Genomic DNA, 25,337 nt, shown 5'->3' with positions numbered 1-25,337 from the left:
GGGACTGGTGCACTTCACAAAATAGATGGCATCATGAGGACGGAAAATGATGTGGATATATTGAAGCAACATCTCAAGACATCGGTCAGGAAGTTAAAGCTTGGTCACAAATGGGTCTTGCAAATGGACAATGACCCCAAGCATACTTCTAAAGTTGTGGCAAAATGGCTTATGGACAACAAAGTCAAGGTATTGGAGTGGCCATCACAAAGCACTGACCTCAATCCTATAGAAAATTTGTCGGTAGAACTGAAAATGCGTGTGAGAGCAAGGAGGCCTACAAACCTGACTCAGTTACACCAGCTCTGTCAGGGTTAATGGGACAAAATTCACCCAACGTATTGTGGGAAGCTTGTGGAAGGCTACCCGATTGACCCAAGTTAAACAATTTATAGGCAATGCTACTAAATACTAATTGAGTGTATGTAAACTTCTGACCCACTGGGAATGTGATGAAAGAACTAAAACAAATTACCAATCAAAATATTACAGATATAAATAAAAAAGCACAGGTATCATCAAGCAGCAGTGGCCCACATTCAGGTTAAAAAAAACATGAGGGCAGTGGAATGCCCTGGAATGTCAAATAAGAGTTGTTGATCCAACTCAAACAAATCATTTTCTCTGCTATTATTCTGACATTTCACATTCTTAAAAAAAATAAAGTGATGATCCTTACTGACATAAGACAGGTAATTTTTACAATGAGTAAATGTCGGGAATTGTGAAAAACGGAGTTTAAATGTTTTCGGCTAATGTGTATGTAAACTTCCGACTTCAACTGTATATATAATTGCAAAAAAATATATGGGGGACTGGAAGTGATGCAGACAGTTACATTGATGGAAGCCAGTCTATATGCAATATTAAAGCTGATCTACCCCCTAAATAAAAAAGAATAACAATAAATAAACTGTCATGCCAAGTATGTTGGCTATACAGCACAAACATATCTGGGACCAGGCTACCACAAGCTTTTGCTGACCACATGAGCTGATTCAGAAAAACTCAGTTTTTGCCCTAGTTATAATAGTGGAGAAATGCGTAGGGTACTATCTAAAGCCTTTGTGTTTATTAATCTCTCAAAAAACTTCAGTCTCTCTGTCTTCTAATAGATCTTCACTGAGACTGGGTGCGGTAAAATGTGTAAGGATGCAGTATTGAAATTAGGCATCCTTTGTTTCTTTCATTTACAGGACGCTGCTCAGTCTGCTGGATTCCATCCCTCTGGAGCAGTGGTTGCTATAGGAACGCAGACCGGCAGGTGAGAAAGTACTGCTCGAGGAGAATATTGTTAGGACAATTAAATCACAAAAGCCATAGAGATCTGCCAGTAATAATAATAACACATGTAGTTTGTATAGTGCTTTTCATTACAATATGAATCTCAAAAGGGTGTTGTGAAACTACAGGAGAGATGTGATGTGGATAATCATGAGAGGATGGATAACTTTCCTCATACAGGTGGCTGGTGCTGGATACTGACTCTAAGGATCTAGTCACAGTGCACACAGATGGGAATGAACAGCTATCTGTTATACGCTTTGCACCGGGTAAGTGTTCTTAAGGCTCTTACATTGCTTTATTACTTGATCTACGCATTTATGAGGCTTTATTATGACTTATTAAAAGGATTATAATAGGTTACGTCTCTCTCTGTAGCAAATCTTCTAATTAAAACCGCTGTCATTTAGTCAGGATCATTATCAGATGATAGATTAAACGAACGTGTTGTGACATTTTTGACGCTGTTAATCTCATCTCCATTTCTTCACCGCGGGGGTTTTACTAACCTAACATATGGAATTGTTTTAAGATGCTCATACCAACAAAAATTTAGCTATTTGATTTTGAATTTTAGGACCCCTTTAGGTATCAAAATATATATGAAAAAAATATTTGCTAAAACATTTCATTTGACTTTAGCCCATAGAAACACAATGAATAACAGATTCATGCAGTAAAAAAATAATCTAAATTAATTTTGTTTTGAAGTGTCTCTCTGTAACAGTTTTCTTTAGGTGAAGGAGAGTCGGACCAAAATGCAGCGTGGTTGTTATTCATGGTTCTTTAATGAAGAAAAAACTATACATGAATAAACTAACAAAACAATAAACGTGAGAAAACCTAAACAGCCTATCTGGTGACAACAAACACAAAGACAGGAACAATCACCCACAAACACACAGTGAAACCCAGGCTACCTAAGTATGATTCTCAATCAGAGACAACTAATGACACCTGCCTCTGATTGAGAACCATACTAGGCCGAAACATAGAAATACCCCAAAACATAGAAAAACAAACATAGACTGCCCACCCAAGTCACGCCCTGACCATACTAAATAAATACAAAACAAAGGAAATAAAGGTCAGAACGTGACACTCTCCTATATCTGAAAGATCAGGAAATTATATTTTTTTGTTTTTTTACACATATTTAACACATTTAACACATCTTTTAGGCACTAAACTACTTCCATAACTGAGTGTGTAAAACACATAAAACACTATTTCCATGACCAGGTGAATCCAGTAAAAAAAAAAATGAGTCTACAAAACATTAGGCACACCTTTTCTAATATTGAGTTGAACCTCCTTTTGCCCTCAGAAGAGCTTGAATTCGTCAGGGCGTGGAAGCGTTCCACCGGGATGCTGGCCCATGTTGTGCCAGAAACTTTCACCCTCGGAATGGCACACAATCACAATCCATGTCTCAACTGTCTCAAGGTTTAAACATCCTTATTTAACCTATCTCCTCCCCTTCATCTACACTGATTGAAGTGGATTCAACAAGTGACTTCAATAAAGGATCATAGCTTTCATCTGGATTCACCTGGTCAGTCTATGTCATGGAAAGAGCAGGTGTTCTTAATGTTTTGTACACTCAATGTAGATTGACTGTGATACGGACGTTTTATTTATGTCGGGGACATTATCCGTTCTAACCTACATCTCCTGTCCCTATTCCTAGATGGCAATTTCCTGGCGATCGGCTCTCACGACAACTACATCTATATCTACGCAGTGGGGGAGAGCGGCAGGAAGTACGGTCGAGTGGGAAAGTGCTCGGTGAGCACCTTTTATTTTTAGTACACCCCTCTTCTCCTCAGCATCACATCAGGAGGGCATGCTAAATGATGCGCATTCACAGCATAGTGTATTATGGTTTAAATAGGTATTCAAAGTCAGGGTCGAGGGGGAATTGCAATGAGATTGCCAATATAAAAAATATATAAAAAAGTTAATCTCCAAAAATGTTTTGGGGGAACAAAACATTTATTATTCTATAATAATAATCATTATTGTATGAGACAATATACAACGTTTTTGAGAAAGATCATTTTAGTAAATTGAGTAAATGTAGTTATTGGTTCTCTTAATTTTTATGAGAGATGAAAATGTAATGGATTGAAGATTATTTGTTGATATTATGATTAAGTTTATTTGAACAAGGACAATGTACAACAGAACATACTTCTTAGTACACTTGAGAAAATATGCATTGTATCTTGTGGCGATTTAGCATGTAAATCTTGTTGGGGCAAACTCCACAAAAAATTGTAGATGCATGCCAGGAAAGCCACTACACAACACAACACAACAATAAACAATACATGAATTGGACTAACGGTGCAACAAACATGTGTTACTTGTCACATGCGCCGAATAAAACCTTACCGTGAAATACTTACTTACAAGCCCTTAACCAACAATGCAGTTCAATAAATAAAGTGAAGAAAATATCAACTAAATAAACTAAAGTAAAAAATGTAATAAAAAGTAACACAATAAAATAACAATAACGAGGCTATATATACAGAGGGTACAGGTCCCGAGTCAATGTGCGGGGGTACAGGTTAGTCAAGGTCATTTTTACATGTAGGTATCGGTAAAGTGACTATGCATATATAATAAAAGTGGGGGTCAATGTAAATAATCCGGGTGGCCATTTGATTAATTGTTCAGCAGTCTTATGCATTGGGGTAGAAGCTGTTAAGGAGCCTTTTGGACCTAGACTTGGCACTCTGGTACCACTTGCCGTGCCATACTTGGGTGACTGGAGTCCTTGACCATTTTTTGGGCCTTCCTCTGACACTGCCTAGTATATAGTTCCTGGATGGCAGGAAGCTTGGCCCCAGTGATGTACTGGGCTGTATGCACTACCCTCTGTAAAGACTTGTCGTGCCCTCTTCACAACTTTCTTGGTGTGTTTGGACCATGATAGTTTGTTGGTGATGTGTACACCAATAAACTTGAAACTCTCGACCCGCTCCACTACAGCCCTGTCAATGTGAATAGGGGTGAGTTCGGCCCTCCTTTTCCGATCAACTCCTTTGTCTTGCTCACGTTGAGGCAGAGGTTGTTGTCCTGGCAACACACTGCCAGGTCTCTAACCTCCTACCTATAGGCTGTCTCATCATTGTCGGTGATCAGGCATACCACTGTTGTGTCGTCAGCAATCTTAATGATAGTGTTGGAGTCTTGCTTGGACACGCAGTTGTGGGCAAACAGGGAGTACAGGAGGAGACTAAGCATGCACCCCTGAAGGGTTGATAATCAGCGTGGCAGATGTGTTGTGGCCTACCTTTGCCACCTCGGGGCAACCCGTCAGAAAGTTCAGGTTCCAGTTGTTGAGGGAGATGTTTAGTACCAGGGTCCTTAGCTTAGTGATGAGCTTTGTGTGTACTATGGTTGAACACTGAGCTGTAGTCAATGAACAGCACAGGTGTTCCTTTTGTCCAGGTGGAAAAGGGCAGTATGGAGTGCGATTGAGATTGCGTCATCTGTGGATCTGTTGGGGCGGTATGCGAATTGGAGTGTGTCTAGAGTTTCCCGGGATGATGGTGTTGATGTGAGCCATGAACAGCCTTCATCCCAATAGCAGTCCCTACACCTTACCACTGTTACACCTGGCTATCAGCAGAGCCTTGTCTGGCAGTGAAACAGTTCATTCAGCCTCATTTACTGACTTTAAAAAACATAGCTGATATGGCTGACTTGCTTACACAAATGTGGTTTCTACTGACAATGGAGATGTACAGACTATGGCATCAGGGAACGATGAGTGGATAAAAGGCAATCGTAATTTCAATTAAGACGTTAATGAGAGAGCTAGGACGGACGTAGTCAATGAAATGTACAGCGACAGAATTCAGAACATGGGCCGTTCTTACAACATTATCCCTGTACAACAAGTCAGAACCTTAGCATAAATAAAGGGGGCATATAGGCAGACAATGAAAGCTCTTACAATATTCGATGATGATATTTCTCTGAAACAGTCTATAGGCTACATGTGCACCACCAAGTCAGTAGGCTAAATTATGAGGGGAAAAGGGACCACATTATTAGGGTGAGGCACATGGGCTACTAACAGCTTACTACAAAACATAGTATTACTTCCTTAGCTACAGTATACATATCTCCCTGGCATATTACGTCATTTATGCTGCAGCATACAATACATTTTTGGACTCACCTTGTTGTGTTGTGCTCACTTGGACAGGAAGGTGGAGCGGTGGTCCTTCGTTGCAAATTTTGTCATCAAACTTTGTTATCAAAGACTGGCATTCTATGGATTTATGGTGCTTTCAAGACAACTGGGAACTCGAATCATAACCTCAGTGATCTTCAGGTCGAACTCACTGAACTCACTGAAGTCTGAGATGTAGTAGTTCCGAGTTTCCAGTTATTTTGAAAGTGGCAGAAGTCATGCTGGATTGACAGCATGGCTAATTTTCAATGTTTAAGCTTGGAAAAAAGACCCTTAAACCCAGACTTTTACCACACATCCACTCCACTGAGGAGCAGGCTAGTGATTGCATTGCAATGCTTGCAGTTAGCCACTGATTTCTTCCAAACCACTCATTGTTAAATTTGCGATTTCTAACTTGTTGTGTAATGTTTATGTCCAATGGCCGATGAGCACCAATACCTTTTATCTATAATTTCTTTACATATTACAAGGATTGAAAATAATTTGCCAGTAGTTTGTTGACTTGATTCATGATGATGACTGCTACCTTGCTACCTCAGTCCAATCAAAGCTACTGTAAATATAACGTCATTTGATGTCATTTTATCTGTAGCCAATGATATTGAGCCTTCTTCTAATGTAACTCTATGGCAGCACCCAAGGGGCTTGAATTTTTGAGCTCTCCCTGTTGATTTTGTGGTAATGTATTGTCCCCATGAGTGACAGAACACTGAGCCAATCACGGCGCAACTAGAGAACATTACCAACCTCTATGCAAATGTTTTTCTGCTGGCTGCCCCAACACCACAGAAAGCACTGAGCTAGGCTAAAACATTTTTTTTTACATTGTTTGTAAACTGATATGTGACACGTATTAATGCTAAAATAACATGCAAAACAGGCACCACATTATTTTTGGGGGGCTAAAAACAGGTGGGGCTCTTCGATGACTGAAATGGCCATGGCATATGGTTTACGTTGTTTTCATGTTCATCAAACCATTCAGTGATCACTTGTGACCTGTGGATGGGGGCATTGTCATCAAATGGGGCATAGCCATGGTAGTCAAAATAATAACCAAAATAATGCTTTTTTTACATGACCCTAAGCATGATGGGATGTTAATTGCTTAATTAACTCAGGAACCACACCGGTGTGGAAGCACCTGCTTTCATTAAACTTTGTATCCCTGATTTCCTCAAGTGTTTCCATTATTTTAGCAGTTTCCTGCACTGTATATTCAGACACAATAAAGAGGTCAGGATTGGTGACATGCTTTTTCCTTCTGAGCCAAAGCTTTAGTTAGCTTAGATGCAACTTTTGTTGTGACATGTGTGTATATAACAGTTTAATCTCCATACATGTGTATATCAACACCATGACTGTCACGTTCTGACCATAGTTCTTTTGTGTTTTCTTTGTTTTAGTGTTGATCAGGACATGAGCTGAGTGGGCATTCTATGTTGTATGTCTAGTTTGTCTATTTTAATGTTTGGTCTGATATGGTTCTCAATCAGAGGCAGGTGTTAGTCATTGTCTCTGATTGGGAACCATATTTAGGTAGCCTGTTTTATGTTGGGTTTTGTGGGTGGTTGTCTTCTGTCTTTGTGTCTATGCACCAGATAGGACTGTTTCGTTTTTTTCACATTTGTTGTTTTGTATTTTGTAGTGTTCACATTTATTGTCCTTATTAAACATGCTGAACACTAACCACGCTGCATTTTGGTCCTCCTCTCCTTCAACGGAAGAAAACCGTTACAGAACCACCCACCAACCAAGGACCAAGCGGCGTGGTAACAGGCAGCAGCAGGAGAGGCAGCGATGTCAGGACTCCTGGAAATGGGAGGACGTTTTGAACAGCAAGGGTTGCTACACATGGGAGGAGATCCTGGCTGGAAGGAATCTCCTCCCATGGGAACAGGTGGAGGCAGCTAGGAGAGTGGAGGCAGCCGGAGAGAGGAGCCAGCGATATGAGGGAACACGGCTGGCAAGGAAGCCCGAGAGGCAGCCCCAAAAATGTATTGGGGGGGCACACAGGGAGTGTGGCGAAGCCAGGTATGAGACCTGCGCCAACTTCCTGTGCTTACCGGAGAGCGAGCGAGACCGGGCAGGCAACGTGTTATGCTGTGGAGCGCACGGTATCCCCAGTATGGGTGCATAGCCCGGTGCGGTACATACCAGCTCCTCGTATCGGCCGGGCTAGAGTGGGCTTCGAGCCAGGTGCCATGAAGCCGGCTCTACGCATCTGGTCTCCAGTGAGTCTCCTTGGGCCGGCATACATGGCACCAGCCTTAAGCATGGTGTTCGCCAGCACAGCCCAGTGCGGGCTATTCCACCTCGCCGCACTGGCAGGGCGACCGGAGCATTCAACCAGGTAAGGTTGGGCGGGCTCGGTGCTAAAGAGCTCCAGTGCGCCTGCACGGTCCGGTCTATCCAGTACTACCTCCAAACACCAGCCCTCCGGTGGCAGCCCCCAGCACCAGGTTGTCTCTCCGTCTCATCCCTACGGGTGCTCCCGTCTTTCCAGCACTGCCAGAGTCGCCCGTCTTTCCAGAGCTGCTGGAGTCTCCCCTCTGTCCAGAGCTGCTAGAGTCTCCCGCCTGTCCAGAGCTGCTAGAGTCTCCCGCCTGTCCAGAGCTGCTAGAGTCTCCCGCCTGTCCAGAGCTGCTAGAGTCTCCCGCCTGTCCAGAGCTGCTAGAGTCTCCCGCCTGTCCAGAGCTGCTAGAGTCTCCCGCCTGTCCAGAGCTGCTAGAGTCTGCCACCTGTCCAGAGCTGCTAGAGTCTCCCGCCAGTCTGCAAGGAGCCGCCAGAGCCGCCAGTCTGCCAGGATCCGCCAGTCTGCCAGGAGCCGCCAGGAGCCGCCAGTCTGCCAGGAGCCGCCAGAGCCGCCAGTAAGCCAGGAGCCGCCAGGAGCCGCCAGAGCCGCCAGTCAGCCAGGATCCGCCAGTCAGCCAGGATCCGCCAGAGCCGCCATTCAGCCAGGATCCGCCAGAGCCGTTAGTCAGCCAGAAGCTGCCAAAGCCGTTAGTCAGCCAGAAGCTGCCAGAGCCGTCAACCAGCATGAGCTGCCCCTCGGTCGTGAGCTGCCCCTCGGTCCTGAGCTGCCCCTCGGTCCTGAGCTGCCCCTCGGTCCTGAGCTGCCCCTCGGTCCTGAGCTACCCCTCGGTCCTGAGCTACCCCTCGGTCCTGACCTACCCCTCGGTCCTGAGCTACCCCTCAGTCCGGAGGAGTCCAGTGGGGCCCTTTAGTAGGGTTGCCAATCCTAGGTCGGCGGCGAGGGTCGCCGTTCTTAGGAGGAGACTAAAGTGGACAAAGACTATGGTGGAGTCCACGTCCTGCGCCAGAGCCGCCACCGCGGACAGATGACCACCCAGACCCTCCCCTATAGGTTCAGGTTTTGCGGCCGGAGTCTGACCATAGTTAATTTGTGTTTTCTTTGTTTTAGTGTTGGTCAGGACGTGAGCTGAGTGGGCATTCTATGTTGTATGTCTAGTTTGTCTATTTCTATGTTTGGTCTGATATGGTTCTCACTCAGAGGCAGGTGTTAGTCATTGTCTCTGATTGGGAACCATATTTAGGTAGCCTGTTTTGTGTTGGGTTTTGTGGGTGGTTGTCTTCTGTCTTTGTGTCTATGCACCAGATAGGACTGTTTTGTTTTTTTCACATTTGTTGTTTTGTATTTTGTAGTGTTCACGTTTATTGTCCTTATTAAACATGTTGAACACTAACCACGCTGCATTTTGGTCCTCTCCTTCAACGGAAGAAAACCGTTACAATGACACACATGAGGCAGGTCATTTATATATAAACTAAAGAGTAAAGGCCAGGTCCCAGACAATGAGAAGTTCTGTTTGATTCTAACACACTATTCTGTCAGATAAATATGAATCCATCCATTTTAAAGCATTTGGGGAGAAATTACATTCAGCTAGTTTAGAGGGTAGAATTCTGTGATGTACAGTATCAAATGCTTTTTGCAAATCTAAAAACACAGATCTTACCACTCCCTCTATGTCAAGTTTAAATGTAACCTTCTCCATAAAATAACCGTTTTCTGACAGTAATGAGAAATCACTAGTATTCAACTTTCCAGCCTTTGAAATGATTGGCAAAATACGTATAGGTCTATAATTATTGACCATAAAACAATCAGCAGACTTGAATATTAGGTTAACAACAGCTGACTTCCATTCCCCTGGGAATTTACGGGAAATGAATCAAATCTGTTATTGGCAGGGGCGCAACATTCTGAATGTCACGTCCTGACCATAGAAAGCTTTAATTTTCTATGGTAGAGTAGGTCAGGGAGTGACTGGGGGATGTTCTAGTTTATATTTTCTATGTGGGGTTCTAGGTTTATTAGTCTATGTTGGTGATTTGTATGATTCCCAATTAGAGGTAGCTGGTTATCGTTGTCTCTAATTGGGGATCATACTCAAGTAGCATTTTTTCCACCTTTGGGTTATGGGATATTGTGTATGTTTAGTTGCCTGTTAGCACTGCATTGTCGTCACGGTTCGTTTATTCTGTATTGTTTCTGTTTTTTCTAAGTTTCACTTTCTTTAATAAATAATGTGGAACTCTATGTACGCTGCGCCTTGGTCCGACCATTATTACGAACATTGTGACACTGAAATTGCATTCTGAAATCCCCCCTCCCACAGTTTTATAATTGGAATGTGATATAAACGAGGCAACTGTCACGCTGTTTATTCTCTGTGTTGGTTGGTGTATGATAGTGACTTGGGTGGATCATCTAGGTGAATTTATGGTGGCCTGATATGGTTCCCAATCAGAGGCAGCTGTTTATCATTGTCTCTGATTGGGGATCATATTTATTTAGCCATTTCCCCATGGTTATTCGTGGGATCTTGTCTACATTTAGTTGCCTGAGTGGCACACCAGTAGCGTCACGTTTCATTTGTGCTTTATTGTTTAGTTTTTTGGGTGAGTTTCATTTTATTGAAATATGTGGAAATCTACTCATTACAACGAACGTGACTGCAACGGTGTGCTTTAGGACTATGCGGGTGCTTCAGAGAGGTCGGGTAGGCTGTTTGGAGTGTTTATCCAACTGGATAAAAAAGAAACAAAAAATATATAGAAACAATATGCCCCCCCCCCCCCCCACCCCCACTTCTAAAACCAAAGATGTGCCCCTTGTTATTTATGATGTCAAAGTATCTTTATGTGTTTTAAAGAACACATTATCAAAACCATAGACATCTTTGGCTTTAGAGGTTTTCAAGCTGTTTAAGATTTTTTTTAACTTTCACCTCAATAGTTGGAATCATATCAAACATTTTGAGGGAGTCATCACATCGGGTGATACATAACTCGCTCACTGTAAACTTTTGCCCCAGATCTTGTACAGACTGAGTAAAGAAATTGTTAAAAGTAGTGGCTATTCTCGATTAATCTTCCATTAACTTTCAGTTTTATACCTCCTTTAATTTGTCTTGCCTGTTAAACTGTAAATTTGTTTACAATCACCTTTCGCCTCATTTATGATGTTAATGAAAAAGTTGGCTTTGAATTTCTTAACTCAGAGAATAACTGAATATCATTCTGTCACCATCTAGTCCAGTTTTCGGCTTTCTTTAGTGCAGCATACATGTTTTGTTAACTGCCACAGGGTGTCATTTAACCAGGGTAGGCTATTATTTATATTTTTCTTTCATGTAATTGTCTTAGTATAATATGTTTTCAAATTAGTGAGCGTTATTTTATTATATCACAATTATTTTCCAGGTCCTTGGATGTCAGGAAATCATCCCACTTGATTCTCTTTAAGTCATTTTGAAAATGGACCAAGCCTCTTTTTGGTATACAGTAGACAGAGGTTTGCCTTCTTGAGTGGTTTAAAATTGAATCTCTGTTTTGAAAGCTTTCTTGCAATCAGAGTTAAATTATGATCTGATAGCCTAGTTATCAAATTGTATTTAGAGTAGCTGCTCTTAGCAACATCCATGTATTTACATACACTATTCGGTTGCACAAAAACCGTCTGCGGGAAGCCAGAAGTTAATTAAATACAATTCCATTTCAACTTACTGTGCCAGTCTGCAGGAAGCCAGAAGTTAATTAAATACAATTCCATTTCAACTTACTGTGCCAGTCTGCAGGAAGCCAGAAGTTAAATACAATTCCATGTCAACTTACTGTGCCAGTCTTCAGGAAGCCAGAAGTTAAATACAATTCCATTTCAACTTACTGTGCCAGTCTGCAGGAAGCCAGAAGTTAAATACAATTCCATTTCAACTTACTGTGCCAGTCTGCAGGAAGCCAGAAGTTAAATACAATTCCATTTCAACTTACTGTGCCAGTCTGCAGGAAGCCAGAAGTTAAATATAATTCCATTTCAACTTACTGTGCCAGTGGGCAGGAAGATTGGTCATTATGACGAAGGGAATTTTAGATAAAATATCTAAAGGATCGTATTATTAAACTGACTCTGTTTGTTGTAGACCTACTTCCTCTCTGCTTACCTCATGTCAACATAGGGGGACGTACATTTTCTCCTTTCCTTCACTCTTGATTGCATGTGCTGCCATAGAAATAGAATTATTTAGCTATATCTGTTTTAGTACACTAAATCCTGGCATTGTATAAATACTAGCAGGAGATGTAGATTGTTTTTTCAGAAAGACAAAGAAAATTCAGATTGGAATCTACCAGAAGGTGTTCTAATTGGCCACGTTATGGTGTAAGACTTCTGATGTTCAGGTGCCCTACAAAAATTCCATTAGGTTTGAATTTAGGGTCCCACACGACCTTAGCATGGTTCACTGTTTGAAAGGTCTTAAAGGGCGACTGCACCTCCTGATTTGGCATTGTTTTGAAGATTAAGAAAAGCTAGTGGCCATGACTGAAGCCAAACAAGTCGTCTTGGGGTGTGGTTTGATGTGGGTGTGAAATGTTTGCATATTGTACCCTGGCAGGCACTGTTGTTTGTCCCTCCAGAGTCACTGTAGCAACAACATAGCCACTTCCTCAAAATAGTAATTTCTTTAAAATAGTCAGAATTCATGTAAGACAAATCAAGAAATCTGTAATTAATTTAAAACTTTTTTTCAGAGGAGGTTTTAGTAGTGCAATTTTACATCTAGCTAAGGTGTTTGGTGCAGTATTTCTCAAGTAACAAAATGTGCATGAAAAATGAGTCAGTGCACTGCATACAGTCTATTGAGTCGGCAAAGTCTGGCTGCTTGCTCTGGACTGATTTCTGAGAACAATAACATGCCTACAACTTCATTGTCTGCAAGCTGTCGTGAATAAAGCACAAACTACACGCTGTTTATCAGTGCTTGAAATCACTAAGTTCCAACTCTGTGTTTTTCAATGAAGCTAGCAAGTAGTAGCTGGCAGGCACATTGAGCAGCCAGGCCACAATCAGCTTATCAAGTCACTGAGTGGTAACGTGTGTGCTTCGGTGCCGTTTAGACTACATCGGAGAGTGGATAAACCGCCTCTGCCCTCTATTCTATTGGCGAAAGTGTAATCACTGGAGAATAAACTGGAAGAACTCCGTTTGAGACTATCCTATCAATGTGATCTGAAGAACTATAATATCCTACGTTTCTCTGAGTTGTGGCTGAACAACGACATGGAAAATATACAGTTGAAGTGGGAAGTTTACATACACTTAGGTTGAGTCATTAAAACTCGTTTTTCAACCACTCCACAAATTTCTTGTTAAAACTTGCTATGGCTGGGGGCAGTATTGAGTAGCTTGGAAAGAAGGTGCCCGAAAGTAAACTGCCTGCTGCTCTGGCCCAGTTGTTAATATATGCATATTATTAGATAAATTATTATTGGATTTGGATAGAAAACACTCTGAAGTTTCTAAAACTGTTTGAATGATGTCTGTGAGTATAACATAACTCATATGGCAGGCAAAAACCTGAGACAAAATCGAACCAGGAAGTGGGAAATCTGAGGTTTGTAGTTTTTCAACTCTTCGCCTATCGAATATACAGTGTCTATGGGGTCAAATTGCACTTCCTACGGCTTCCACGGGATGTCAACAGTCTTTAGAAACTTGTTTGATGCTTCTACTGTGAAGGAGGGGGGAATGAGAGGGGATTGAGTCAGAGGTCTGCCAGAGAGGCATGAGCTGGCCATGCATGTTCACGTGAGAGTTAGCTTGAGTTCCATTGCATTTCTGAAGACAAAGGAATTCTCCGGTTGGAACATTATTGAAGATTTATGTTAAAAACAACCTGTAATATAACCTCATCTGAACTAAGCGATCGCGTATTGAGCATTTGGATTACTAGGCTAAACGCGCAAACAAAAAGGAGGTATTTGGGCATAAATTATGTACTTTATCGAACAAATCAAAAATGTATTGTGGAACTGGGATTCCTGGGTGTGCATTCTGATGAAGTTCATCAAAGGTAAGTGAATATTTATTACGCTATTTCTGACTTCTGTTGACTCAACATGAAGGATATCTGTATGGCTTGATTTGTTGTCTGAGCGCCGTACTCAGATTATTGCATGGTTTTCTTTTTCCATAATGTTTTTTTGAAATCTGACACAGCAGTTGCATTAAGGAGAAGTGTATCTATAATGCCATCCATGATAGTTGTATCTTTTATACATGTTTATTATGAGTATTTCTGTAAATTGTTGTGGCTCTCTGCAAAATCACCGGATGTTTTGGAACTACTAAGCATAAATCGCCAATGTAAACTCAGATTTTTGTATATAAATACGAACTTTATCGAACAAAACATACATGTATTGTGTAACTTGAAGTCCTATGAGTGTCACCTGATGAAGATCATCAAAGGTTAGTGATTAATTTGATCTCTATTTATGCTTTTTGTGACTCCTCTCTTTTGCTGGAAAATGGCTGTGTGTAATTTTGTGACTAGGCCCTGACCTAACATAATCATATGTTGTGCTTTCGCTGTAAAGCCTTTTGGAAATCGGACACTGTGGTGGGATTAACAACAAGTTTATCTTTAAAATGGTGTAAAATACTTCTATGTTTGAGGAATTTTAATTATGAGATTTCTGTTGTTTTGAATTTGGTTAGATCCCATTAGAAGGATTCAAGCCATAAGAAGTTAACAAACTATAGTTTTGGCAAGTTGGTTAGGACATCTACTTTGTGCATGACACAAGTGACACACACTTATAACTCACTGTATCACAATTCCAGTGGGTCAGAAGTTTACATACACTAAGTTGACTGTCCCTTTAAACAGCTTGGAAAATTCCAGAAAATTATGTCATGGCTTTAGAAGCTTCTGATCGGCTAATTGACATCATTTGAGCCAATTGGAGGTGTACCTGTGGATGTAGTTCAAGGCCTAGATTCAAACTCAGTGCCTCTTTGCTTGACACCATGGGGAAATCAAAAGAAATTAACCAAGACCTCAGAAAAAAATTGTAGACCTCCACAAGTCTGGTTCATTTTTGAGAGCAATTTCCAAACACCTGAAGGTACCACGTTCATCTGTGCAAACAATAGTACGCTATTATAAACACCATGGGACCACGCAGCCGTTATACCCTTTAAGAAGGAGACGTGTTCTGTCTCCTAGAGATGAACGTACTTTGGTGCGAAAAGTGCAAATCAATCCCAGAACAACAGCAAAGGACCATTTGAAGATGCTGGAGGAAACAGGGTCAAAAGTATCTATTTCCACAGTAAAACGAGTCCTATATCGACATAACCTGATAGGCCGCTCAGGAAGAAGCCACTGCTCCAAAACCGCTCAGGAAGAAGCTACTGCTCCAAAACCGCCATAAAAAAGCCAGACTACGGTTTGCATGGGGACAAAGATCATACTTTTTGGAGAAATGTCCTCTGGTCTGATGGAACAACAACAGAACTGTTTGGCCATAATGACCATCATTATGTTTGGAGGAAAAAGGGGGAGGCTTGCAAGCCGAAGAACAGCATCTCAACCGTGAATCATGGGGGTGGCAGCATCATGTTGTGGGGGTGCTTTGCTGCATGAGGGACTGGTGCACATCACAAAATAGATGGCATCATGAGGGTGGAAAATTCTGTGGATATATTGAAGCAACATCTCAAGACATCAGTCAGGAAGTTAAAGCTTGCACCCACAGCCAGTGAAATCAGTGCAACCCTAAGTTGCAGTCAGTTGTAGAATGATTGCTAGAAATAAAGTAGTTCTGAACATAACTAAAAGCATTGTATTCGGTATAAATCATTCCCTAAGTATTAAAACAGGTAATGAATTAAATCAGGTAATGAATAATGTGGCTGTTGATCAAGTAGAGGAGACTAAACGTATTGGTGTTATTATATCCCTTGAGTCTAAGCCCTGTCTAAGCCATGCTTAATATATAAAGACCCCTCAATATATACAACAATTTTTGGGTGAAACTTTTAATTTTGCATTGCTGCTATATTAGCCCATAGAATCGCATTGAATAATAGATATTCTACATGGAACAACAGAAAACAAAATTCTACAGGAAGTTTGTTCGGAAGTGTCTGTCATATATCTGAGCGATATAAGAAAGATCAGGTCAGATCAGATCAGAACTATTTATATATTTTTTACATGTATTTATCCACCTTTTTTAGGCACTAAACTATCTCCACTGCCGTTCCAATGTTTGGGGTCACTTAGAAATGTCCTTGTTTTGAAAGAAAGCACATTTTCGTCCATTAAAATAACATCAAATTGATCAGAAATACAGTGTAGACATTGTTAATGTTGTAAATGACTATTGTAGCTGGAAACAGATGCTTTTTAATGGAATGTCTTCTGTAAATCTATACGTTTTTTCTATACATCTGCAGGACAGAATGGCAGCTTTGGGGAAGCCCCGGGGGTGTGTTTCTCTGTTTATAATAGCTGGTTCATAAGCTCTAATATTAAGGAAGTCTCAAGGTTCTGCTCACCTGAGTTACAATAACTCATGATAAGCTCTAGGCCGTACTTTTTTCCTAGAGAGTTCATCTATATTTTAGTAGCTGTCTATTTACCACCACAAATCGATGCTGGCATAAGAACGCACTCAATGAGCTGTATAGGGCCATAAGCAAACAAGAAAATGCTCACCCAGAGGCAGAGCTCCTAGTGGCCGGTGAATTTAATACAGGAAAACTGAAATCCATTTAGCCTAATTTCTACCAGCATATTATGTGCAACTAGAGGCAAAACAACTTTAGATCATCTTTACTCCACACACAGAGATCCAGTGGGCCTCCTGGGTGGCGCAGTGATCTAATGCACTGCATCGCAGTTGCTAGTTGTGCCACCAGAGATTCTGGTTTGAGTCCATGCTCTGTCGCAGCCGGCCGCGACCGGGAGACCCATGGGACGGCGTACAAGTGGCCCAGTGTCGTCCGGGTTTGGCCAGCAGGGATGTCCTTGTCCCATCGCACTCTAGCGACTCCTGTGGCAGGCTGACATGGTCAGGTGTGCAGTGTTTCCTCCGACACATTGGTGTGGCTGGCTTCCGGATTAAGTGGGCATTGTGTCAAGAAGCAGTGCGGCTTGGTTGGGTTGTGTTTCGGAGGACCCATGGCTCTCGACCTTTGCCTCTCCTGAGTCCGTACGGGAGATACAGCGATAAGACAAGACTGTAACTACCAATTGGATACCATGAAATTGGGGAGAAAAGGAGGTAAGCAAACAACAACAAACCAAAAAACATAGAGATCCATACAAAGCTCTCCCTCGTGCTTCATTTGGCAAATCTGACCATAACTCTATCCTCCTGATTCCTGCTTACAAGCAAAAACTCTAACAATAAGTACCAGTGACGCTCTCAATATGGAAGTGGTCCGAGGAAGCAGATGGTAAGCTACAGGACTTATTCACTAGCTCAGACTGGAATATGTTCCGGAATTCATCCGATGACATTGAGGAATTTGCATCAGTCACCGGCTTTATTAATAAGTGTGTGTGCAATGTCCGTACGTACATATCCCAAAATGAAGCCATGGATCCCAACCAGAAGCCATGGAAACATAACTGAGCTAAAGGAGTGAAACACTAATCCAGACTAAACAAACAGGCTAAACGAGTGAAACACCAAACAAATAGGCAAAACATCAATACAGGACCAAGATCAAATCTTATTACACCAGCTCTGATGCTCTTCGGATGTGGCAGGACTTGCGAACTATCACGGATTGCAAAGGGACACCCAGCCACGAGCTGTCCAGTGACGCGAGCCATGTAGACAAGGAAAGCAACACCAAACCATGAATGAGAGCACCAGTTGTTCCGGACAACTGTGTGATCACGCTCTCTGTAGCTGATGTGAGTAAGACCTTTAAACAGGTTAACATTCACAAGGCCACAGGGCCAGACGGATTGCCAGGACACGTACTCAGAGCATGAAAGCACACCCCCATTCATATTGATGGGGGTTTTGGTGGAGTGGGTCGAGAGCTTCAAGTTTCTCAGTGTCTACATCACTAAGGATCCATCATGGTCCAAACCGTCTTTCCCCTCAGGAGGCTGAAAAGATTTGGCATGGCCCCTCAGGTCTTCAAAAAGTTCTACAGCTGCACCATTTAGAGCATCTTAATTGGCTGCATCACCACTTGGTATAGCAACTGCTTGGCATCTGACTGCAGGAGCCACAGAGGGTAGTGCCACTATATCACTGGGGCTGAGCTCCCTGCCATCCAGGACCTCTTTACCAGGTGCTGTCAGAGAAAGACCCTAAAAATTGTCAAAGACTCTAGCCAGCTCTCTCTGGGAGTCTGGGACCAAAACAGCTTCTACCCCCAAGTTATAAGACAGTTAATAAAATGGCTATCCAGACTATTTGCATTGCAATTTTCTTTTTGCACGGACCTTCTTGCACAAGCTCTATGCACACTCACTGGACTCTACCCACACACTCACACATACTACATTTTAACACACACATACACACACTACATACGCTCACACACACAAAACACACACATGTATATTGTCGCACTGTCTGGAGGATCTGGCTGCTGTGATTGGATAGAGCAGGAATCCCCTATTGGTGGCCCCTGGGTCGAATTTGGCCCGCTGGTGGTTTTACTTGGCCCCCCAAGTTCTCTGAGCAAAAACATTTTTTTTAAGACTGTAAAAACACCAGGAAATCAGCTCCTAGTGATTTTTATATAATAAATCTGCTCCCAATTATTCCCACACATAATAGAGAGACACTACATGTGATCATACACAAATGTGAGCAAGGTTTGAAATTATTATGTTTAGTCAAACATTATATCCGTTTAGGCTTCTTGTGGACAATTTGCAGTCTACAAATTATTTGTAATTAAGCTAGAGAAAAAAAATCTGTCTGCGACTGCTTTTAGATGATGATACCTGCGATAGAGCGTGCTCAGCTGATAGAGCACAATCAGCATAGCTGTTTCTCACGTGTTAGTGGGCACTGGGCAAGTGGGCATAATTGTAATCCATACCCAACCCTGCAGTCACTCATGACGAACTCACCAACAACACTCATTTTTGGACACGTCTGGCTTTATGGCCAAAAGTATCCTATTCACACGTTTGACTTATATCAATACCACATAGGCCGTCTAAAACCAGAGAAGTTTGTTCTAAGTTAAGGGGTAGTTGACCTTTAAAGGCCCAATGCAGTCGTTTTTATCTCAATATCAAATCATTTCTGGGTAACTATTAAGTACCTTACTGTGATTGTTTTCAATAAAAATTGTGAACAAAAAAAATAGCTTCTGAGCAAAGAGCAATTTCTCAAACAATAATTTTTATAGTACTGTCAGGGAGTGGGGAGGGGAAAAACTGCAAAGTAACTGTTATTGGCAGAGAGGTTTGGAACTGTCTTTCTTATTTGTCTATTAACACATTTAATAGACCATCCAACCAAAACAGGTTGACATTTCAGCCGGCCTTTTCAAACAGCTCTTACACTCAAAGTGCATTATCATAATTTTCACAATTTCACATTATTATTCCTACCTCATAGTGTGGAAATGTATACGGTACCAGTCAAAAGTTTGGACACACCTACTCATTCCATGTTTTTTCTTTATTTTTATTATTTTCTACATTGTAGAATAATAGTGAAGACATCAAAACTACGAAATAACACATATGGAATCATGTAGTAACCAAACAAGCGATAAATAAATCTAAATATATTTTATATTTGAGATTCCTCTAAGTAGCCACCCTTTGCCTTGATGACAGCTTTGCATACTCTTGGCATTCTGTCAACCAGCTTCATGAGATAGTCACCTGGAATGCATTTTAATTAACAGGTGTGCCTTGTTAAATGTTAATACAGTATGTGGAATTTCTTTCCTTCTTAATGCGTTTGAGCCAATCAGTTGTGTTGTGACAAGGTTGGGGTGGTATACAGAAGATAGCCCTATTTCCTAAAAGAACAAGTCCATATTGTTGCAAGAACAGCTCAAATAAGCAAAGTGAAATGACAGTCCATCATTACTTTAAGACATGAAGGTCAGTCAATGCGGAAAAGAACTTTGAATGTTTCTTCAAGTGCGGTCGCAAAAACCATCAAGCCCTATGATGAAACTGGCCCTCATGAGGACAGCCACAGGAAAGGAAGACCCAGAGTGACCACTGCTGCGGAGGGTAAGGTAATTAGAGTTAACTGCACCTCAGATTGCAGCCCACACAAATGCTTCAAAGAGTTCAAGTAACAGACACATCTGAACAACAACTGTTCAGAGGAGACTGTGTGGTCGAATTGCTGCAAAGAAACCACTACTAAAGGACACCAATAAGAAGAAGAGACTTGCTTGGGGCAAGAAACAAGAGCAATGGACATTTGACCTGTGAGGCCGTTGGTGAAATTGAATAAAGGCAAAGTCAGACACAGTTCTGAGTAATAATCGAGGATTTACTCAATAAATGGTAATATTCCAACAAGGAACATATACAATCAACTAAAGCACAAACAACGAGAACCCACATGACAAACAATAACGCACAAAACAGAGAAGGAACTCAGAGGGTTAAATAATGAACATAATTAATGGAATGGAAACCAGGTGTGTAAATAATCAAGACAAAACAAAACGAAAATGAAACATTGATCGGTGGTGTCTAGAAAGCCGGTGACGTCGACCGCCAAACACCGCCCGAAGAAGGAGAGGGACCAACTTCGGCCGAAGTCGTGACAAGACCGGTGGAAATCTGTCCTTTGGTCTGATGAGTCCAAATTGGAACATTTTGGATCCAATCACTGTGTCTTTGTGAGACATAGTAGGTGAACGAATGATCTCTGCATATGTGTTTCCCAACAATGAAGTATGGAGAAGGAGGTGTGATGGTGTGGGGGTGCTTTGCTGGTGACAATGTCTGTGATTTATTTAGAATTCAAGGCACACTTAACCAGCATGGCTACCACAGCATTCTCGAGCTTAGTGGGATGATAATTTGTTTTTCAACAGGACAATGACCCAACACACCTCCAGGCTGTGTAAGGGCTATTTGACCAAGAAGGAGAGTGATGGAGTGCTGCATCAGATGACCTGGCCTACACAATCACCCGACCTCAACCCATTTGAGATGGTTTGGGATTACTTGGACCGCAGAGTGAAGGAAAAGCAGCCAACAAGTGCTCAGCATATGTGGGAACTCCTTCAAGACTGTTGTAAAAGCATTCCAGGTGAAGCTGGTTGAGAGATTGCCAAGAGTGTGCAAAGCTGCCATCAATGCAAATTGTGGATAAAAAAAAAATATGTTTACACTTTTTTGTTTACTACATGATTCCATATGTGTTATTTCATAGTTTTGATGTCTTCACTGTTTTTTTACAATGTAGAAAACAGTAAAAATGTAAGAAAAACACTTGAATAAGTAGGTGTGTCCAAACTTTTGACTGGTACTGTATAAAACACAAGAAAATAACTGTTTTGACTGCACTGGTTCTTTAACGGTTCACTGTTTCAAAACTGCAGGGTTTCTTCACATATTTGTTATACTTTTTATGTTCCAAAAATTACATGTATTCAAGTTTTGAACAAATAATGTTCAGCAAATGTCTTATCTAGTGAAGTTCTGCTGCAGCAGGGTTCTCTTGCCTTTGTACTACAGCTGCATACAATCTCTCTCTGTCTCTCTCTCTCTTTCTGTCTCTCAGGGCCACTCCAGCTTCATCACCCATCTGGACTGGTCAGTGGACTCTCAGTACCTGGTGTCCAACTCAGGAGACTATGAGATACTCTATTGTAAGTATGGTCATGTTCAGTAAAGCTGTTTTGCAACTGAAAATGAAAATCTGTGTTCTTATTGGAAAACTTCAGGTAGCACCTCCACATTTCAATCCGCTGTGTCTCATTCCAGGGATCCCATCAGTGTGTAAACAGGTGGTGAGTGTGGAGACCACACGGGACATCCCCTGGGCCACGTCCAACTGCACTCTGGGCTTCCAAGTCTTTGGTGAGCAATGCAGCTGGATATGTGTTTGCTGGACACATACTGTACAATGTCTCGTGGACAGATGGACGTAACATTTGATGGTATCGTAGCATCTGTCAACAGACTGTGGGATGTGACGACTAATGAGGAACTTCCCTGTGCACAGATTTTTTGTCACTGGTCATTTGGACTAATCACGATTTCGCATCTTTCAAATTTCTGAAGGGGAGGGGCCATTTGACCCATACTTTGGCTGAGAGATTAATTTATGGGGGTGGAGACTTTGTTTGTCTTGTCAGTACTTCTCCCCTCAGAACCTAATCGAGCATATGATGCAATTACAGTACGCAACATTTTTATTCTGGGTTTCCAAGATTACATACTGTATGACCATTCACTTTGAACATTTTGTGTAGGGTATAACATAATGAGATAGATACTGTAACTCTGGTCCTGATCCACAGGGTTATGGCCTGACGGCTCCGACGGGACTGACATCAACGCCGTCTCCAGATCCAATGACAAAAGGCTGCTCGTCACAGGAGACGACTTCGGAAAAGTCCAACTTTTCTCATTCCCCTGCTCTCAATTCCGGGTAAGATTGAAAATCTATTGAATGTTTAGATGAGAAGAGCCTGTGAAGATGATGTGAGGCCATTGATTGCAGTTTGATTGATTGATTTTCTTCTTCTTCCAGGCTCCCAGTCATGTTTATGGCGGACACAGCAGTCATGTGACCAACGTAAAATTCCTATTTGACGATAGTTGCCTGGTTTCCACTGGGGGCAAGGACATGAGCGTCATGCAGTGGCGGGTAGTGTGAGGCGGCCATTTTGGGGCAACAGACAGACAGTTTCTTTATGGATCAGGGTAGGGTGGGTAGGGGAAGGGTTGTACTCATAGAGGCTCCCCTGTACAATGAGCTTACGATGATGTTGCCCCAAGAAGCTGATCTTGGATCAGTTTTGTATTTACCCCATTAATGGGTTAGAATTTGGGGAGGGCTGATTCTAGATCTGTTCCTAGGGTTGACTTCACTCCAGAGTTTAGCTTTTTGGTGGGAAGGATGGGTCGTGGGTGGGTTGGGGGCGAAGAGCATCGCAACAAAGGATGATACAACAGGGAGTACCTATTGTTTCGTCTTTTATCGTTCCGTCTGTCTCCTTTATTTTGTATATTTCACACCTCAGGAAACCAATAGAAAATTAGGAGTTGAATTTATTCCCTTTGCCATATCAATGGCCTCTACTCTGGCCTGGTAGAGATAGCACTCCACATTTGAAAGTGGATGGCAGGTAGCCTAGTGGTTAAGAGTGTTGAGCCAGTGAGCAAAATGTTGCTGGTTTGAATCCTGATTAGGGAAAAAATCTGTTGAGCAAGGCATTTTAGCCAAATTGCTCTGGGTAAGAGTGGATGCATAATGGAAGTTTTCATTTTTATTTTACTATGTGCATTTACTATGTGCACATACATTTGGTTCAAACTGATGCTGACAGAGAGTAAATGACCAATATTCCAATGATTACACTCTTTCATCATATGATGTTTATTTTATAATGAATACATCAGGTTTACCCCAGGCAGTTTGTTACTAGGCCAAGTGTGCGGTTGAATAGATGCGAATTCTGTGACGCTACATGGGAATATGAAGATATTAACTCTCTGCTGCCACTGTCTGGCTTCCTGAGGTATTGAATGGTGTCATAATGACTACTTCACTAATGCTCTGCAAACTATAATACATGATAAAGTATCACACTGGCATTTCAAAGAGCCCTTTAAAAACAAATGAATAATTATTTAAATTAATAATCAATGATTATTTACACCTGTTGAAAAGCATCATTTTGGGACACAAATGACTGAAGATCAACTACATTTCAAACATATTTGGATTACACTGTTATATATCTGCTGCCGATGTCACTTCCTTCCTGAGCCTCCCTTATCTTCCTGTATGGTCCTCAAACTAGTTCTGTAAATAAGAGGTTTGTACTAATCAGACCATTGCACTGTAAATGTTTTCTCTCCAATACTCTTTTCACACTATAGTGCCGAACCAATCCATACAGTAACTACATAGAAGCTAACCAGATTAGCTCAGTACAGCTTGTTTGGCTCGGTTTGGCTCAGTAGTGTGAAAAGTCCTAATGTGTGCTCCCCTATTGTGCACTGTTTGCCATAGGCAAGTAATCACTACTCCAAGGCTTAAGGCCCACTCTTGATATTTACAGCTGTTTTTGATCTCTCCAAGGCTTAAAATAACCTGTGATTTAGCTACCATACTGACGTTGTCGTCTTGACTCATGCCTCTTGTTTACTATGAACAAAACGTAATTCATATTGAAAGCTTTCCCAAAGCCAGGAAAAATAATCGCACCAAGGGTTATCTGTATCACACTGCTAATGTCTGAAATGGACTGGTCATTCATCTGGCGTTTGCTTTATAGTGATAAAAAGTGATGAAAAGTATCCAGAGCATGCATAACATTGGTTATACCTGGGCTGCATTCAGAAGGGCACAACATTGTGGAATGTTCATATAGAAATATACTACGAAGAACAAACATGCCTTTCTGACATGTAGGATGAAGAATCACATCAGCTCTATTCATGTAATTTCTTCAAAAAAAATTAGGCACTGAGCAAATTCCATGTCTGCTAAGGACAAACTTGAACATTGTGAACATTTGGTGCAACTTCCAGCGCGTGTTTACTGTGAACACTTAGGCTGTACCCACTTTAAGTTACAGTTTTAACAGTGGTCAAGTTGGCTAGTGGCTATTTGATCATAATATAGGCTTACCAGAGTGGCCTACCATCAAAAACAATGGAGAAAGTGCATCCCATAACATTTTAACAAAGAAATAGCTGTTCTATAATTCAGTCTACAGTAGCAGCCAATGTGTGGTGTTCCATGCAGGACTTGACATTAACCTGTTTATCCACTTGCCCTTCAGACAAGGAGGTGACTGAATATTTTGTTGTGTTTGTTTGATGCAAGAAATCACTTTACAAAATAAAATGCATTTTTATTCACATACCATTATTATAGAGAATCAGACAAATTATACTACCTTCTACCTATTGGCTACTTGGCTTATTCAAGCCTGTCTCAAAATACAACACTGTTCTTTACCTGACTCGCTTTTCAAAGATGTCTAGAAATGGACACGTTTTGTGCTATTGTAGGAAGCAATCGCTCCCCTATTGCTGACTACAAATTATCTATAACTGGGCTAATAACTCACTAACTAACAAAGGATATGAACAAAATGTGCACACATGGCTAGATGCAGCTTCGCTTTGATCTCAAAACAAGCGCATCCACTCACGACCGCCCATGCTGTAAACACAGTCCAGTTCAAAGTAAATGGCACAGATCCATAATGGCAATGGTATATTTGCATATAGGTCTACTGCAGCTCTGATTATTTATGCTGGACCAGGATGAGTAGTGTGTGTCAATGCAATAGAAACCTACTCATGCATTC

The 25,337-nt window shown here is 41.5% G+C and overlaps 1 protein-coding gene across 5 annotated transcripts in view; it reads left to right on the top strand.

Moving 5' to 3' along the window:
* Positions 1-24,884, top strand: part of LOC139383540 (echinoderm microtubule-associated protein-like 1) — a 101,147-nt gene extending 76,263 nt beyond the window's left edge. For 4 of the 5 annotated variants that reach the window (XM_071128116.1, XM_071128115.1, XM_071128114.1 and 1 more), the window contains 7 exons: positions 1,197-1,264; positions 1,465-1,553; positions 2,975-3,072; positions 21,566-21,653; positions 21,769-21,864; positions 22,308-22,438; positions 22,541-22,694. In XM_071128116.1, the coding sequence (XP_070984217.1) occupies positions 1,197-1,264; positions 1,465-1,553; positions 2,975-3,072; positions 21,566-21,653; positions 21,769-21,864; positions 22,308-22,438; positions 22,541-22,666 (696 nt within the window). In that variant the 3' untranslated portion in view covers positions 22,667-22,694. Of the gene's footprint in view, positions 1-1,196; positions 1,265-1,464; positions 1,554-2,974; positions 3,073-21,565; positions 21,654-21,768; positions 21,865-22,307; positions 22,439-22,540 lie in introns of all 5 variants that reach the window. The other variant, XM_071128117.1, reaches the window with a different exon arrangement.
* Positions 24,885-25,337: the final 453 nt, after the last annotated feature.

The sequence above is a fragment of the Oncorhynchus clarkii genome, chromosome 25, assembly GCF_045791955.1.
Source record: "Oncorhynchus clarkii lewisi isolate Uvic-CL-2024 chromosome 25, UVic_Ocla_1.0, whole genome shotgun sequence".
In the NCBI taxonomy this organism is placed as follows: Eukaryota; Metazoa; Chordata; class Actinopteri; order Salmoniformes; family Salmonidae; genus Oncorhynchus; species Oncorhynchus clarkii.
Note: the sequence above shows the minus strand (reverse complement) of the source record. Positions and strands in the feature narration are given on the sequence as shown.